We start from the raw sequence: 16706 nt of genomic DNA, 5'->3' as shown, positions 1-16706 counted from the left end.
GATTTCTACCCGCCGATTCAGGCGGGTAGTATAGACCAGGCCTCAGTTTGTGCTATGCAAAGTTTGCTGAGATATATAAATCCCTTGATCTGCCCTAAAAAATTAAGACACTAACAGGGAACTTTAGCCTCTGGATATAGGGCTGGTATCTGTGTGCCCTAAACGTGTCCCAGATGCCCCGAAAACCAAGGGTACAGTTGCAAGCTTTGCGGACAGAGGCCAGCTCAGAGTTTAAGGTAAACAGGCTTGAGACATTAGGTCCCTGAAGTAGGAACAAGAACATCAGGAGGCTGACTGATGTCCCCAGTTTTGCAAGGGCCTGCTGGTTATACGGTATTAGTTTGATAGTGTTGGCGGTGTGCATAGTGCTTTACGGAGAACTAACTAACTTTTTCAATCTAGCCAAACCCCTGAGAAAGTCTTGCTAGTACTGACAATTGCCCTTTGTGACACTGGCTTTTGAACATGCTTGGTCAGAGAGCCATGAGACAAATGACCTCCAGCTGTTGGATATAAGAGAACAAAGATCCAGGGAGGCTGAAAAACAAAACCAAACAAACCAAAGATCTTGACTGACAAGCAACGAAAAGCCTAGGGAAAGATGGCTGCCAGGAGATGTTGCACGTCCCTCTGCCAATGGCTGGTCAGCCGCTCAGTTGCTCTGGCCAAATCAGCCGCGTCCAGCTCGATGTGGTCATGTGGGAACGAGAAGAATGTGTTGGAGGCTCTGTGGCTGCAATTTCAGGGCTGGTAGTGGGTAGGTAGGTTGGTTTTGAACACAAAGATGGGGAACATTTGTTTCTTTTTCCCCTGAACCTTGTGGTTTCCCTGAAGCTTATGGAGATGATGCATCTTCCTGTGTTTCCTAGTCAGCACATTCTCTTCTATTGTGCAACGAAGCAGTGCTCATCACTGTTCTCTTGTTGCCAAAAGCATAAACCTGCAAGATGCTGAGTGCCCCCTGCTTCAAGGAAGCGCAGCACCTCACGGGTGGGGTCAATACAACGCTGGACCAGGCAGCCAGTGAGGGGGTATTGACCATGAAAAGACTCAAGAAAAGAACTCAAGAAACTGATGATTATTTCTATCAAGTTTGCATGGGGAAACAGCCTTAGCATCTGCTTCGTATCTCCTATTGCGTCTCAGGCGCCTCAGGGCAGGGACCCATTATTTTGTAAACTGTCCGCAGGGTACTATGTGCATCTATAAATACCACTGACAACATATGGACATTTGAGAGCCACCCACTGGGTCACTGATGCTCTGAGGCTGGGCTAATTGGAACTGGGCTTAGTGATGAAAGAATCCATTTTGTTGGGAACCAATGATTTTGCAAGAAAAGTAGGAATAAGGAGAGGCCCTTGAGGATGAAAAGCATACAGCGGCAAGGAGGGCAACAATTTTCTGTGCCTCTCTGGAAAAGTTATTTTTACACACATACACACACACGATATTTCACATATTATAAAATCGCAGTGTTTACAAAACACCTGATCTTCAGCAAACAGGTCAAGATTCTGCCCCGTACCAGGGATGCATAGGGAAATGGGTACATGCGAGACATTCAAATGGACAAAGAAAATAAGGAGTTTACCTGCTCACCAACTTTTCCTGTCCGCCCTGGATGTCCTGGCTCACCCTGCATTGAGATGGAGAGAGGTATCACAGAAGGCTAACTCAGTGCTGCTTTGTCAAAGGTCTTTCTCCGAAAGGGTTAAACTCCTGGTGTCTCAACTGCAGCACAGCAGGATTAATGACAGGCGTAACTAAATGTTTTGGGTGAGTAGTGCTGGGTCTCAAATACAGAGTTCCAGCACTAACAAGCCTTGTGCAACGACACTGCACCAAACTTGTGCATCAGCCCACTTTTTAATGAGATCAAGCCTTCAAAATAGGTACTTCCAAGCTGTCTACAATTTCCAAGAGCCTGTTAATTAGGAAAGAACAGTCAGAGTCCATGCTAACATGACAGATGCAATTCTGTGGCCAGATTTTCAAGAGAGCTCAGCTCCCATTTGAGCACCAAAATAAGGAACCGAATTTCTAAAAGCTCAGTATGTTGGGTGCAAAATTCTTTGGAAAACTTCAGGATCAATTGTGGGTGCGGTGCACCTGAAAATCCAGCCTCTGGTGGTGACTTTGATTACCTACTGTGATCACCATTAAAAAGTCAACTTCTTACAATCATTCAGAGAGTGTGGCCCGAGGGTGGAGAGAAAAGCCCAGGGATGTACATAAGCCCACACTGACCAGGGAGAAGGGTGGGCTGTGGGAGGGTTGGTCCAGGGAAGTGTCTGAGTAACTCAAGACAGGCTGTCTGAAAGACAGTCACTGCTAACCTGGTGTTGTCTCTGGGTCACAGCAGCTGCATTTTCTCAGTCAGCAGATATTGTGACTCCAGATGTGCTGCCAGAACAGATTTTTGTTATTTACTTGTTTAAAGAGCTGCCTTTTTTTTTTTTTTTTGGCTGGGGGTGGGTATTGTGAAGAGCAGGCTGCTCTTGGACTAGCTCCTCCTGCTGCCAATGAAACAGCAGAGCTAGAAATGGTTAGCATTGTTTCAGAATAAAAAATGGAGAGGCAATGGAAAAACAATTAAACAGTTTAATATCAAAAGAGAAACACACTTGTTTATAATAAAGCATGTGGTTTAAAAATGCACAGTCATTCTTCCACAGAAACCAAGCTGAGGTTGAGCTTCCAGAAGCCGAAGACAAAGAGAAATGCAGAGAGAAGAGCAAATCCTCACTGCCCCGTTTCATTTCTAGGATGGAAACTGGAAGCTCGGCACACGTTAAACGTGAGGGGTTCTTGAAGTTTAACTCCAGTCTTGAATTCCTCTTCCCCCTGGCTCCCACCCCAACCCATCAGCTCTCTGGTATGAACACCCCTCCCGCCTTACCTTTGAACCATCAGGGCCAGGGTTTCCAGGAAATCCCTTCCTGCCAGGTCGACCCTGAAACACACAAAGGATGATGAATATAAAAGGCTCAATATTGTCTTTGCTCCCAGCTGTTGCAGCTGCCCTTGATCACTGCAGCCACAGCCTGCGTGACCTGATGCAACTTACAAATAGAGCTGGGTGACATTTTTTTGGCAAATAATAAATTCACTGAAAAATGCATTTTTGGGGGCACTGAAACTATTTATGAATTTGGGTCAGAGTCAGTAAATAGTTTCCACTGACAAAAAAGCCCCCAAAACCAAAATTTCAAAAACAGCATTTCAAATAGTCATTCAAAATGTTTGACCCAGACAAAGGGGTTGGGGTTTTTTGCTTTTTCATTTCACAGAGGAAAAAAAATACGAAAAATCAGTTTTGGTTAGAAACAAACCTGAATTTTTCAGTTCAGAGGCCGAACTGAAAAATCAATGATTTGCTCAGCTCTGCTTACAAAGTAGAGTCTCCAAAAGAATCCAGCTTACAACATCCCAAAGCAGCCCTTCTAGGCGCCAGGGCACAATACCTTGGCCCTGGGTCTGATCTCTGGATGACCTGGATCCCAGCTCGAGATAGAAACTGCATGTGTAAGGAAGTCTCTGCTCCACCATTAGGCAAATTTCATCTCTTCAGCATCACACCAGAAGTGCAGCATGGGCGTTGTCAGAAATGAATGGAAGGGCTGTATTGCTGACCTTTTAATGCTGGGTAATTATACACTGCATTCATTGGGCATCCAAACACTCCCAGCAGCCATCTGTGCCTAGTGCCAGTTCAGGCTCCAGCATTCTGAGCCCCTAAAGACAGCGTCTTCCTAGTGCCAGCATGAGCTTCATCACAGCAGCGCCCCACAGAAACTAGCTGGGATTTGGGAGCCTGAGCTTCCTGGCAACAATACCCCACTGGTACCAGCGAGAATTCAGCCAATATGAGCTTTCTTGCAGCCGTGGCCACCACAGATGAGTGCAAACTGTTGACTCTGTGTGAGTATATATACCCCATGCTTATCACGCATCAAAGCAGGAATACACTCCCAAACCAATGGACCGGTGAAAACTTACTCCCTGCCCGGGAAAGCCACTTCAGTTTCTGCCCTAGCAGCTAGGGCTGGAATGGATTTATAGCATCAGATCTTTGGTAGCAGCCAATACCTGGTTTTATAGAGGGCAGTGAAAATTGCTGTATCAACGCACGGGCTCAATAGCAATAAGTTGTATGTGGGGGACCCATTAGAGTACACCCAGAGGGTGAGATTTGGTTACCATTATATCAGGATCCTGCAAATATTCTCAGAGGTCATAAAATCCTGCAGTGGTGAGTTCCAAAGATATGACTATATTCCTTTTGTTTATCCCAAATGTACTGCTCTGTTGTTTTGATTGAGGGTCCTCTACTTTCACATTATGGGGCAGACAAAAGGACTTTTTAAGTCCACTATATCCTTGTATTTCTCAATCCATCCTTTTTCTTGCTCGTCTCCTTTAAAAACAAATGCAGCATTCAAATGAGACCAGGGACATATTTTTTAATCAGGGAAGCCAACATGGGGGTGAGTTATGGAGCTAGGTCCAAGTCACACAGTTTGCACTTGGATCTGAATTATCCCAAAGTTTGAGGGTGTATATATGGAGCTTTAATCTAGCCCCACCTTTAGTTGAATATTAAGACATTATATAGCCCCCATCCAACGCCCAGTGGGAATCTTTCCATTGATTTCCATGAACGTTGGATCAAGCCCTTGTTGCACATAGACAATACAATGCTTGCCAGCAGGACCATTCTTTGACTGAAACAGGGGGTTCAAATCTTTCATTTTTATTTCCAATCTCAAATGCCTGGTGAGGTGTATGGAGCTACTTAGTAACTGACTAGGCCACTCGAGAGCAGTGAAACCTACCTCTGGACCAGGGGACCCTGGTGGCCCTATGGGTCCTTCATCTCCCTAAAGGGGGAAAAAAAGAAACTAGTAAGAAAATCTTATAGGTCTGTTGGGTTCCAGAAATGCTATGAAAGTAAATAGCTTGTAATACCATCAGCATTTAAATACACAATCCCCAGGCTTACGCAACCGCTGTCTTGTCATAACATGTTAACAGTTCCATCCCATCAGACTGGAAAGGAAGATTATCAGAGCACTTCTTTCCGGGAGATCTCATCACCATTTCAGTGCAGCCAGATAGGTCTGTGGAGCCATCCCAGTGCCAGAGGAATAAACCTAAAGGCAAATCCTGCCTATGGACGCCCACCGGAAATTCCCAGAGAAGTTAATGGCAATTGCATGTGTTTACCAAAGGGAAGAATTTTGCCCACAAGATACTGTACTTGATCACGGGCATCTGATTAGTTTGGTTTGGCCAAGGACGAAAACCCCGGAGAGCTTGCTCTTTTTACCCCAGGTGCAAGGTTTCTCACAGACTTTCACACATATCAAATATACTGAGGGTTTTCCTTCACTTTCACACAGGACACTAGATTGGCTCCACTACTGAGATTTCCCAAAGGCTTACATGGCAATTGGACTAGGCCCTGCATCTGGGTTCCTCGTCAGTTTCTGTTTAGTCTGGATCAGATTTTAAGTTTCCAGGAGACCTTCAATTAAGCCACAGGATGGTGATCTCAAGTGTCTAGCCTAAACCCACAATAGAAAGAGAAATTGAAGTGCTCTTAGCCCACCCATTGCTCTAGTGGTTTTGAGTTCGACCATTAGGACCACTAATAGAAGCCACGTGGTCAAGTGGACTGACCATGGGATTGGAAGTCAATGAGACCTGATTTTGACACTGATTCACTGTGTGACCTGGGGTGAGCCACTTAATCTATGTCCTGGTTTCCCCATCTGCAAACTGGATAGAATACTCTCCTATCTCACAGAGGACGGGGAGGCAAGGGGTCATGCAGATGAATCAGTTAATGCTTGTAAAAGCTCTTTTAAAATGACAAGTGCTAAATAAGGCTAAGAATTATTATTGCTATTATACCATGCTTTCAGTTCATGCACTGAATTTGGATTATTTTCACAGGGCTACAAATGTAGATGGCTCTTGAAAGACAAAAGACAACGAGTTTGATTTTCCGCTCAGGCTGATGTAAATCAAGAGACACTACAGTGAAGTCGCTGGAATGACACTGGTTTAAAGCTGCTGTGAGCAGAGGAGAATGAGGCTCACTGTCTCTGCCCTAAAGTGTTTCCAATTCAAGGGTCACTAAAGTCAATGGCAACCCCACAGTGAGGGGCATAATTAAGCCCTGAATGAAGGCACAACACGATGGGCGGAGGCAGCAGACCTGGGTTTATGCAGCAATAAGGTCATGAGCACATGATGGAGAATAAGGAGTACATCTTGTTCATTATTTATTTTAGAAGATGATGTTACTCTGTGGGGAAGACCAGGGGTTGTAGGCCTCACATTAGAAAATGCACTTTAAGGCAATGTGTGAAGGAACACAGAATAGAGGCACATTGGACCTTGGGCCAGGAAAGGAGGATTTTCAGGCATAGGGGCCTGAGTGGAAGAAGGCACCAAGATGAGGTGTGGAAAAAAGAAGCTAATGGGGTGGCTCAGCCTCTGTTGGATGCACGGATTGAGGGGAGCATGTAGCCCCTAGCGCTAACCCAGGTGGATCTGTGATTTTGCAGGTTTCTGATTGGTGACTGAGACCGAGTATCTGCTCCCAGGTGCAGGTGGAGCAAACGGTGGAGATGGAGCAAACCTTGGGCCCCATTTATGCAAAAGATTAACGTGATTGGAAAAGGAAAGTTTTCTTGGACAAGAACGGCATTTGGCTTTGGAAGCACACGGACACTTACCTCTTGGCCAGGCTGTCCTCTCGGCCCAGGTAAACCTCGTGCTCCGGGCTTCCCCTGCAATGGATCCAAAAGAAAAAGTTCTCAGAAAATAGAAGCATAAGCTCTGAGGGTCCATTAAAGTGAGACAGGTCTCTTTCCAACACACGTTGCCATGGGGCAGGATCCAATGTCAATTTTGTTTCAGGAAAAAAAGAAAAATCCCACTCTTGGAGGGACCTCAATCCAAAACAGACCAAACCAGAGTCTCAGCCAGAACAATCTCCAGGAATCTCCAGGGCTTTCCCCCCACCCCGCTTCCCACATCTGTGTTTTCATTGGCTGTTTCCAACTCAGCACAAGGCTTCTATCTGAGAGCCGCTCACCTTCGGGCCTTCGGGGCCATTTTGTCCTGGTGGGCCAATATCCCCTGGAAAGCCCTAGAGAGAATCAGAAATGGTTGGTGTTACATTAGAGAGCTGTCTGGAAAGGCTTCCTGTGCTCTTCTAAGAGCTCTTCTAAAGATTTAACTTGATGCTTCGTGTTGTGACGAGCATCATATGCTGGCACTGTGCACATACAGGCCACTGTGGGGCATCTGCAGGGACTAAAGCAGCTTTGAAATAACCAGATGAAATCCAACATGTGGTAGAGGGTATCAGTAGAAAAGAGATCTAGGTTATTGGTTTAAGTAAGAACAAGGCATCCCTTCTGTTAACAGCCCCTTTTTGGTCCATCTCCTTGCAAAATTCACTGTTGTAAGGGCCTCCCGGTCGTCGCATATTTAAAAATGGCATTTTGGTTTTTAATTCATCTTTATCAGACAGTATATAATCTCATTTCTCAGAGAAATAAATCACCTGCCTGCATGACAAAGGGAAGTAGGCTACGAATTAGGAAAGGTGCTGACATGCTCATTAGCTGCTGTCTTTAACCATACAGTGACCCCCTTTCCACCCACAACCCATTCACTGAAGAAACAAAGGAATCCATAGTCATTTCCAGTAGAAACAAAGAACAAGAATTACTAAGTGATACCACTTGACAGAGAGCCATTCCAGGCCCAGCAAAATACCAGAACACTGATGAAAGGAAAACAGTCTATCAGCCAGCACTACAAATGGCTCTCAGGCTCACGACGTACATTTTCTAATTATTAATAAGGGCGTGAACCACAACGTGCTGCAGAGAAATTGCTCTTGTACCTGAAGAGATCACAACATGGTTTTGAGCGAGGACAATGGGGTTGTCTTCTAACATGAACAGTATTTGGTTAAAAAGATTCCCAGGTTACCCACAACAGAGGCTAAAAGAATAAAAAGGGAAGAACTGAGACCCACTGTAGGATGGTGATGAACCTGCTGAGCTGAAAACCCATTGCTGTTCTCCTCACCATGACTGATGTATCATCTTCCAGAGTGGAAGAGTGGGCCCCCAGTCCTCTCTCCTGACCAATAAGGAAACTTTCTGAAAGTGTTTGGCTCAGGAAATTAGCTCTTTTCCCGGGAGGGGAGCAGCAGCAGAAAACAGGCTGGAGAGCTGCATGATGAGCGGGGGCCAAGTGACCAAAACAGCTATGGGACCTTGCTTGGACAGGCAAGGGATGCCATGATGGTTATATCTATTGCTCCATGGGAAAGGAGAGAGGGCTGGACAAGCTGGGTTCGTGTCCTTGGGCAAATTGTTTCAGCTTTCTAAGCTTCAGATCCCCTATTTGTAAAATGGGGATGATACCTCCTTTCTTAGTGTGCTTCGAACCCTATGGAGGAAAGCTAAGCATTATTAGCGATTTAAGTGATTGTAGGAAACGAGGAGAGAACAGACTACAACAAGTGGGGCCTTGGTATCACACTGAGGTAGAGAGAGGATTGGGACTGGTGGCCCAAGGACTCCATCCTCTTGGTCTCACTATACATCACTGCAGCCGGGTCGGAATGTGCGAGGCGCTTACTGTATAGCCTGGAGTTTGGAAACCCCCAGAGATTCCATGGAGTGGGGAGGAAGGGAGGGAACCGTCTAAAGATAAAACACAGAGGAGGGATCCTTATGCAAACTGACAACCTGTCAGTGCAGCACTACGGCAGTGAGTTCAACAGGAATTTGCCTGTGCTTTGCTAGCAAAGACTTCAACCCTGCACCCACATGGAGCATTACTGGTTGAGTCAGAAGCAAAGAATTCCACTGAATCTATAGATGTAGCCACCTGAAGAGTGGTTTCCAAGACTGGCAGGGAGGTGAGTATCTAAATGATTCCTAAATTAAAACCCAAACTGGAGTTCAAAGGAGGTGGAATCTCAGCAGCGAAGTAGCCTGCAGCTGTCCAACGGACGTTTCTCATTTTCTCTTTGCAGCGAGGATCGCTTGGGAGGTGGGGGAATTATGAAGGTTTGCCAACAAAGAGAGGCGGCAGAAATCAAGAAATAAAGGAATGATCAGAGCTGAAGGCACATACCTCAGGACCGGGTGGTCCTGGAAACCCGACTGGACCTTTGTCACCAACCTTTCCCTGCCAAATCAGAAAACAAGGGTGAATGTAAGACAGCTGCTGAGGTTCCTGTTTAGAATAACATCCACCCTGCCGAGCCGTCTTTCCAGCTGGGCACTGAACTCTTTAGAGGCAAGATTAGGAAACAGAAGATGGTTAAAAGGCATTACTTACAAGGGGACCTGGCTTCCCTCGGGCTCCTGGTATCCCAGGAAAGCCCTGACTGCCCTGGGAAACAGAGAAACAATTTTTCAGTAAACAGAATTAAACAGATGCAAAATAACCACTGTAAAGCCCCCACCCCATGCTTCTGCAACAGCGAGAGAATCTTTTCATCCTGACAACTCCAGCCATATCCAGTGCTCTGGGGGGTGGATGACCACAGCATGGAAGGACACAATAGAACAGATTAAACCTGCCAAGCATAAGCCTCTCTCTTTTCCCTTGGTGCGTTCATACACCAGGATATGGGGCGGGACCTCAGCATGTGTAAGGGGAGGAGAAAGGAGTCAGCTGTGATGGCTCATGGGGCTGCCTGGTATTGTCACCAATACAAGGCTGGGGAAGACTGTCCTGAAGGAGAGGAGAGGACTTTAGGAGTCACTCGTTTAAAGAAGACCGAGTTCTAGAAGGACACCTATAGTTAACATTGCTGTACAGTCACATTTCTCCAACATCCTCTTCTTTCTCGCTCTCATAAGGCCAGCTGTTGAAAGTCCTTTGATTGGTGGTTTTCCCAGCCAAAATCCCAGCACAGTGCATCCCATGGCATAGGGATCTCTTGGTTTCCCATCTCTGAGCCATAGAGTTTTACATGCTAATACTTAGGGTGACCAGATAGCAACTGTGAAACAACAGGACAGGGGATGGTGTAATAGGCGCCTATATAAGAAAAAGTCCCAAAAAACGGGACTGTCCCTATAAAAACGGGACATCTGGGTCACCCTACTAATACTCCAACTCCACTCTCTACAGGTCCTTACACAGCTGTTCACACACACCAACCCCTGGCTGGCAGGTGCTCACACTCTCCTCCCTGGCTGGCAGGCAGGCATATATGCATGCTTGGCCCCTTACACCTGTTACACAGGCAACCCACACATCTGTTCCCTGGGATCCGGCACACGGACACTTCCCCTCTCTGCTACGTGGTCTTCCTGGCTAATGCAGGCAACCTCCTTCTCTGCACCCAGACATCCAGCACACACCTCCTCACAGCATCTTTTCAGTGGGACATACACACATTGCTCCCCAGCACGTGGAAAACACACCCTCTGCACTCTGATCCTAAGAGCTACACAGACGGTTGCATACTGTACTGCGTTCACCGGTACGTAGCACAAAGACACTCATGCCATCATAGGGCAGGGACCTGGCATGCATGCTTTCTTTGCCTGAAATTCCCTGCTCTCTGGTTGTATTCGCAGGGACACATGCTAAAGACCTATAGATTCTAGGGGCCAAATTCAATCCTGGCATGAGCAGGGTCACCCACACTGATGCCAATGATCTGTACTCTCTAATACGGCCCTAAGAACATATAAGCTATTGTAGGGAGATGTGGCTGACCACTACAGAGGCCCCAGTCCAGCAAAGCACGTAAGCACATGGGTAGCATTAATCATACCAGTAGTTCCACTGAAGTCAATAGGACTCCGACTGCTCGTGCTTAAAGTTATGCATATGCTTAAGTGCTTTGCTGCTTTGGGGCCTAAGTCCCTGTAGCAGACAAATTCACTGACTCCGCAGCCAGCAGACCATGCATCTTGCTCCTAATCAGAAGAACTTGTTCCATCACTTTCAGTTTCTGCAGGAGGTTATGGCCCTTTCCATAGGAAGCACCTTATTTTCCCATACAGAACTGCATGTTTAAAAAAATTTGCACTCTATTGATTTTGGTTTGAGACGCTCTCAGAGTTATGCAGAGTGGGGGGTGAATCTGAGGGTGCAATGCAAGTAACTATTGTCTTTATGACCGGAGGAAACAGAGCTTTCAAAAGAACATGGTTTGAATATGAGCTGAGAAAGCCGGCAGCTATGCATGTTATCTGTGTAAGAAGAAAAATTGAAAGCAATTACCTTGTCTCCTTGGAATCCAATATCTCCTGGAACACCTGGCAGTCCCTGATCACCCTGAATACACATCACCAAAGAAAGTTACAATATACACCATCAATGGCAAAACGGTCCAGGTCTATAGAAAATTATACGATGTACTGCATGGCAGAAATTTCATTTCAGGCCCCTTTCAAACAGAACTGGTGACAAACCAAAGGTCATATAATCCATCACAACAATCTTGAGCAAAATATGCCTTTCCTAACAACAAATCTAAACTGAGAAACAAAACCACAGGAGAGAGAAAATAAATACCTGTGACTGCTGTGAAAAATGTTAGAAGAGAGGACTACAGGCTGCTTTTCTCTTGCTAGTAGCAACCATATAGGTGATGAAATGTCAAAATACAGCTGAGCAAAACAGCCAGCTTGCTTATTGGTAAATGGAATTCTCCTCTTAGGTTGTTCTCCTCTACAAAGCCTGGCTCCGGGGGGTGGGGGGGGGGAGGTGTCTGAAGGCATAGCCTGGGACTGGGAGTACTGATCAACCCCTTCCCTATAAAAGTATTGGACATCTACTGAAATCCCTCAGTACCAACCTACTGCAGAAATCAGGCTGGGATTTCCAAAGGGGTTTAAGCACTTAATGCTGACTTACTTTCAATGAGACTTAGGTCCCTTTGAGAATCGCGGCCATGAAGTCTGACTAAGAAATCGACAGGCTAGCACTGAGCTGTTAGACAGATGACCCAATACGGGACCTTTGTTTTCTCCAAATTGGTAGAGGATCCTTACTTTCTGGGCACCTAGAAACAACTGTTCCATCAGAGGAACTGATTAGGAAATCAGATTTGGGAAACCTGCTCTAATGAATAGAGAGGAAAGGGGGGAAGGCAGTTTCTCTCCCCCACACAAATGTGAGAAGTAATCTTTATAAAAGTTTTGCATGATGACAAAGCCAAATAGCAGCAAATGCTATGGTGTCTGCATCTCATACACATTGTGCCTTCAGTCCATCCAGACCTGGCTTTCTTATAAGAGAGCAGCACAGAGTAACGCATACGGCTATACTTCTAAATGGAATCTATATGGAAGACAAACTTTAGATGTAGAGTCACAGACTTCCAACACTTGAGAAAAAAGCCCCAGGAGGAGAGATTCCACTCAGGTTAACAACTGAGCACTCAATGATTATAGAAATTAATGAGCATAACTGCTTCTCTAAATGTGCAGAAGTGGAAGTGCCACCACTTTGTTAAGATGAACCCTGAGTATGGGAGTCATTAGAGATGGAAAAGACCTGTTGTACGGTCCAGCCCATCTCCTTGCTAATGCTGGATGGTTCCAATTGTCTAATGTCCTGCATTTTCTAGTCTTTTCTCCACCCTAGCCTTGAAAATCCCAACTCACTGGGCTGCCATCCCTTGCCCTGAGAGATGGGAGAGCAGCCTGGGGTGAAGAAGCTGGGTTTGTTCTGAGAACCAGCCTGCCTTTGTCAAACCTGGTAACTGAGAGCCATAAGAAAAGGTTTATTTGTTTCATAACCAAGCTGATACGATATGCATTAAAAAACTGCTTAAAAGGAAAATACGTGGAGGTCCCAGACCTGCGCAGGCTAAAAAGATTCCAGCTAAAGACTAAAGTAAGTGCTCATGGATGGGAGTGATACTTTATCCTACATAAAGCCATTGATACAGATCATCTGAAAGAGAAATCAGTCTTCAATCATCTTGATGAGGTAGGGGTGAGGAAAGAAGTGGTAGTTCATGGGAAATGTGTAAAGATGATGTTAAGGAACAGAGTTCCAAGTCTGGATGTGCAGAGGGGCTTCTACCTTACCACAAACAGATAAGTTATGGAGAGTCCCACATTATCATTCTGGAACTAACCATTCTCTTTGGAACAGAGGCTTCCCCATAAGGGGTTATAATGAAGACAAGGGATCCTCCAGAGGAAGAGATTAGGGTGCCCTGGCTTATGTGAGACTAGAGGCTGTACCCATTGTCATTGACCTTCAAGGCATTGAGGGTATAGAACCACTCATGGGATGGATTCAGGAAGCACTAGCCAAGCGTGGCATGCCCCGTGTATATCTGTCCGGCTGCTATCCATGGTGCCACACAGTCTATAATGATTTCAGCAGTGTGGCTGGAATCTGTGTGTGTTTGACATGGATTAGGCATATTTTGTTGCAAAGCATGCAGAAACTTTTAATTCCTCTGCTGTGTTGCCTCATACAATCGGTGCTGGGAAGGGGGATAGCTACCTCAAAGAGCTTGGAGCAGACCTCCCTGGCAAAGGGGTGAAGGGAGCTTTCCTTCATTGTGGAAAAAACAACCCAGGAGCTGGAGTAGGCCAGAAGACCACGTGCTTCTCCTGTAACTGTCTAGGCTAGGAAACTGTAATAGCAGGGTTTAATGGGACACTGCAGCTGTATAACTAAAGTAACTCTAGCTCTTCCTTACGAAGATCCTGTAAACTGCAGTTCTGAGGCTCTCCTGAGCCTTCGAGCCATCTACGCTAGCTAGTAATCAGGTTGTGAGATGGTATGGTTGACATGCAAACTCAACCTGGTTAGCATATGAAGACTTTCAAAGGTGACAACCTGACACACCTAAAAGGGCCTGGGCGTTCAAAGGATGGGTACTCAGCACTTCCTGAATGCGAGGCCCCATTAAGATGTCCGAGATTGGGCACCCAAAGTCACTAGACACTTGAAAATCTTGGCTGTGGTTCCTTATTGTTTTGACCCCAGGTTTGTGAGCAGGATTGTTACCAAGACTGTCAGTCTCTAACATAGCTGTGACGTGCAGATGGGACCCCCCCCCCATCCTTATCTGCTGTGTACATGAGTCAGGCAGTCCTACTTCCCAGCTGTGTCTGTGGAAGGGCATTCTAAAGTGCATGGCAAAAACATACCCCACCTAGTACCTCCGGCAGGGCCTGCTTGAGACAGTGCATTCTCCTGAGGGAGCCTGGGCAGCTGACACAAACATGGATGTGCAGTGTGAAGGGTGTGCACAAGCCAACACACTTGACATGTGGTTGCGTAGTGGAAATGCTGCTGTGTGGAGGCTGAACTGTGTTAGCTGTAACTACGTCAAACAGTGTGTCAGAGCCCAGCTATGCTTCAGAAAGTTTATCTGTGATGTGGATGGGGACACCAGTGCGTTCAGCCAAGGAGTTCCCCATAACCTTAGCCACCACACCCAACAGAAAGGGATTTATATTAGTCAGGAAGGGATAGAGGTATGAATATAACTATCTGTTTGCAGAGGCAGCACCCAGGAAAGGACAAATGCTGGCAACATCCCAGAGATGGTGGTAGACAAATTCTCAGACAAGATAGATACAAAAGGGAAACATGGGTGCCAAGGAAGTGTCTCAGGTTTCTGGCCTTTAGGGCAAAGGAGAAGTTTGGATAAGGAGACAGTGGAAGATAGTGGTGAAGTTAAGATCTGACAGGCAGAAGAGGGATATTAAGGGATCAGAGAAAGGCCATGGGCCACATAAAACCCAAGTAAAATGCACAACAGAGGTGGAAACTAGTAATGAGACATCCAGGAGGCGAATGCAGAACGGAACCTTCTTAGTTTCAAGTCACCTCTCCCACTCCACTCTACGCAGAGGGGCACCATGACCAAAATGGAGGGCAATCTGGGGATTGTCCTCTCACTACAAAAGGAGTTTAATTATATCTGAGACTTCTATTAACAGATTCAATTGTATAGCATATAGGGAGGAAATACAAGCATCAAAGAAAGATGCTGAGGGACCTAGTAGTGGTTGGGATGGAACGTAGTTTCACAGAACTGAAAGAGGAAGGAAGCAAAAGTAAAAGGATGTCTTGCTGCTAAGGCAATAGACTGGGACTCGAGAGTTGGGGTCAATTCCTGTCTTTGCCAGAGACTTCCTGGGTGACCTTGGGCATCTCTCTGTGCCTCAGTTCCACACATGAAAAATGAAGATGACAATCCTTCCTTTGTCGGTCTTGTCTATTTAGACTCTTTGTAAGCTCTTTGCGGGCAGGGACTGTCTCTTACTGTGTGTGTATATACAACGCTAGCACAATCAGGTCCAGTATCAGACAGGGTCTCTATGTGCTACTAGAATACGAATAATAAAAAAACATAATACAGCAAGATAGGAAAGAAGACACCTGTTTCTTGCTCATGGTGCACAACATAAAAATAGAATGATCAATATGACCAAAAGATGCACTAAGATAAAGAAGCATGAGACCAAATGAATACAGCAGGTTACTGATCACTTAGAAAAGCTAAGTTTAAGTATTAGAAACAGGCCAACTGGCTGCACCCTGATGCCAAAAAAAATCACAAAACCAAAAAGCTGAAGAACACAGGCCGAAAGAAAATCCAGCTTTCCCAATCTCACTATTGAGCGGATAGGTCTCGTTTGTATCTGTGCAAGTGAGTGCAGCATATTTTGAGATTTTGGCCTCTCGGGTAAAAGGCTTTATAGCTAAAATATGAAAACTGACTGCGGTCACCTGTGTGAAAGAGAACTAGGCTGTCAAAGCCTACATGGATTTTATTTACTTGGCCTTGGGTTTCCCAGGGCTTTGGCTGTGACTGTTGGAAAGGATGCACCCAAGTCGTCTGGAAGCTTTCTCCCATTTGTGATATCATCGCTGGGTTGGTCTGTTTTTCTGACAGTGCCCCAGGATATTGAAATGAAAAGTCAACTCATTAAGGATAGAGAAGGCTTGAGCTAGATCATTTGTCATTCTTGGAGTGGGAAAGGGCCTTAATGAAAGCCAGGCAGGAAGCGCGCCCAGTCAGAGGAGGATGTAGTGGGAGAAGTGGTCAGAGAAGGGAGAGAAAACTCTGGGTCCTTCCAACCTTGCTGAGAAAGAAAGAGAGAGAGAGAGGCCGAAAGCAGGATGGCAGGTAATAATGAAAGAACAATGGGTAGGGGCTGGGGCACTAGACTGGGGCACAGGAGAGCCAGATCCAATCCTCTAGAACTTTCTGACTTCACAGGGGTGTTGTAAAGATAAATACATTAAGGACTGTGAGGCGCTTAGACACTGTGGTAATGGGGGGGGAATAAAAGTGCGTTAAATAGACATCTTTGTAAAAAGGGGATAATGATACTGCCTGTGAGGCCAATTCTTAAGGGATTCAGCATCTTAAGGACAAGCCAATTCTTCAGGGAGAGCAGGCTGCGTTGACGGGAGAGTTTGTGGGCCCTTGGAGTTAGTGCTGGGTCAGGATTCCTGCTTATAGCGATCATGACTCACCCTTATAGGGAAGTCTCCCTTCTGCCCAAACATGCCTTGTCCCAAGTTGTCCCCCACACTCTCCCAGAGGCATGAGGTGGTTTAGAGTAGAAACTGAGCCTGGGTACATGGGAGTGCTACAGTGAGCTGCTAGCACAATGCAGAGCACGAGGGCATCTGGCTCCTTGACATGGCTT

General features: G+C 45.9%; 1 protein-coding gene across 9 annotated transcripts in view; it reads right to left on the bottom strand.

The window, feature by feature from the left end:
* LOC117867266 (collagen alpha-1(XXVII) chain B-like) overlaps nucleotides 1-16706 on the bottom strand; it is a 261780-nt gene that overhangs the window by 98720 nt on the left and 146354 nt on the right. For all 9 annotated transcript variants that reach the window (XM_034752150.1, XM_034752151.1, XM_034752154.1 and 6 more), the window contains 8 exons: nucleotides 11290-11343; nucleotides 9385-9438; nucleotides 9178-9231; nucleotides 7112-7165; nucleotides 6750-6803; nucleotides 4839-4883; nucleotides 2903-2956; nucleotides 1595-1639 (listed from right to left, as the gene is read on the bottom strand). In XM_034752150.1, the coding sequence (XP_034608041.1) occupies nucleotides 1595-1639; nucleotides 2903-2956; nucleotides 4839-4883; nucleotides 6750-6803; nucleotides 7112-7165; nucleotides 9178-9231; nucleotides 9385-9438; nucleotides 11290-11343 (414 nt within the window). The remainder of the gene's footprint in view (nucleotides 1-1594; nucleotides 1640-2902; nucleotides 2957-4838; nucleotides 4884-6749; nucleotides 6804-7111; nucleotides 7166-9177; nucleotides 9232-9384; nucleotides 9439-11289; nucleotides 11344-16706) is intronic.

The sequence above is a fragment of the Trachemys scripta genome, chromosome 17 (genome assembly GCF_013100865.1).
Source record: "Trachemys scripta elegans isolate TJP31775 chromosome 17, CAS_Tse_1.0, whole genome shotgun sequence".
NCBI classification, from domain to species: Eukaryota; Metazoa; Chordata; order Testudines; family Emydidae; genus Trachemys; species Trachemys scripta.
Note: the sequence above shows the minus strand (reverse complement) of the source record. Positions and strands in the feature narration are given on the sequence as shown.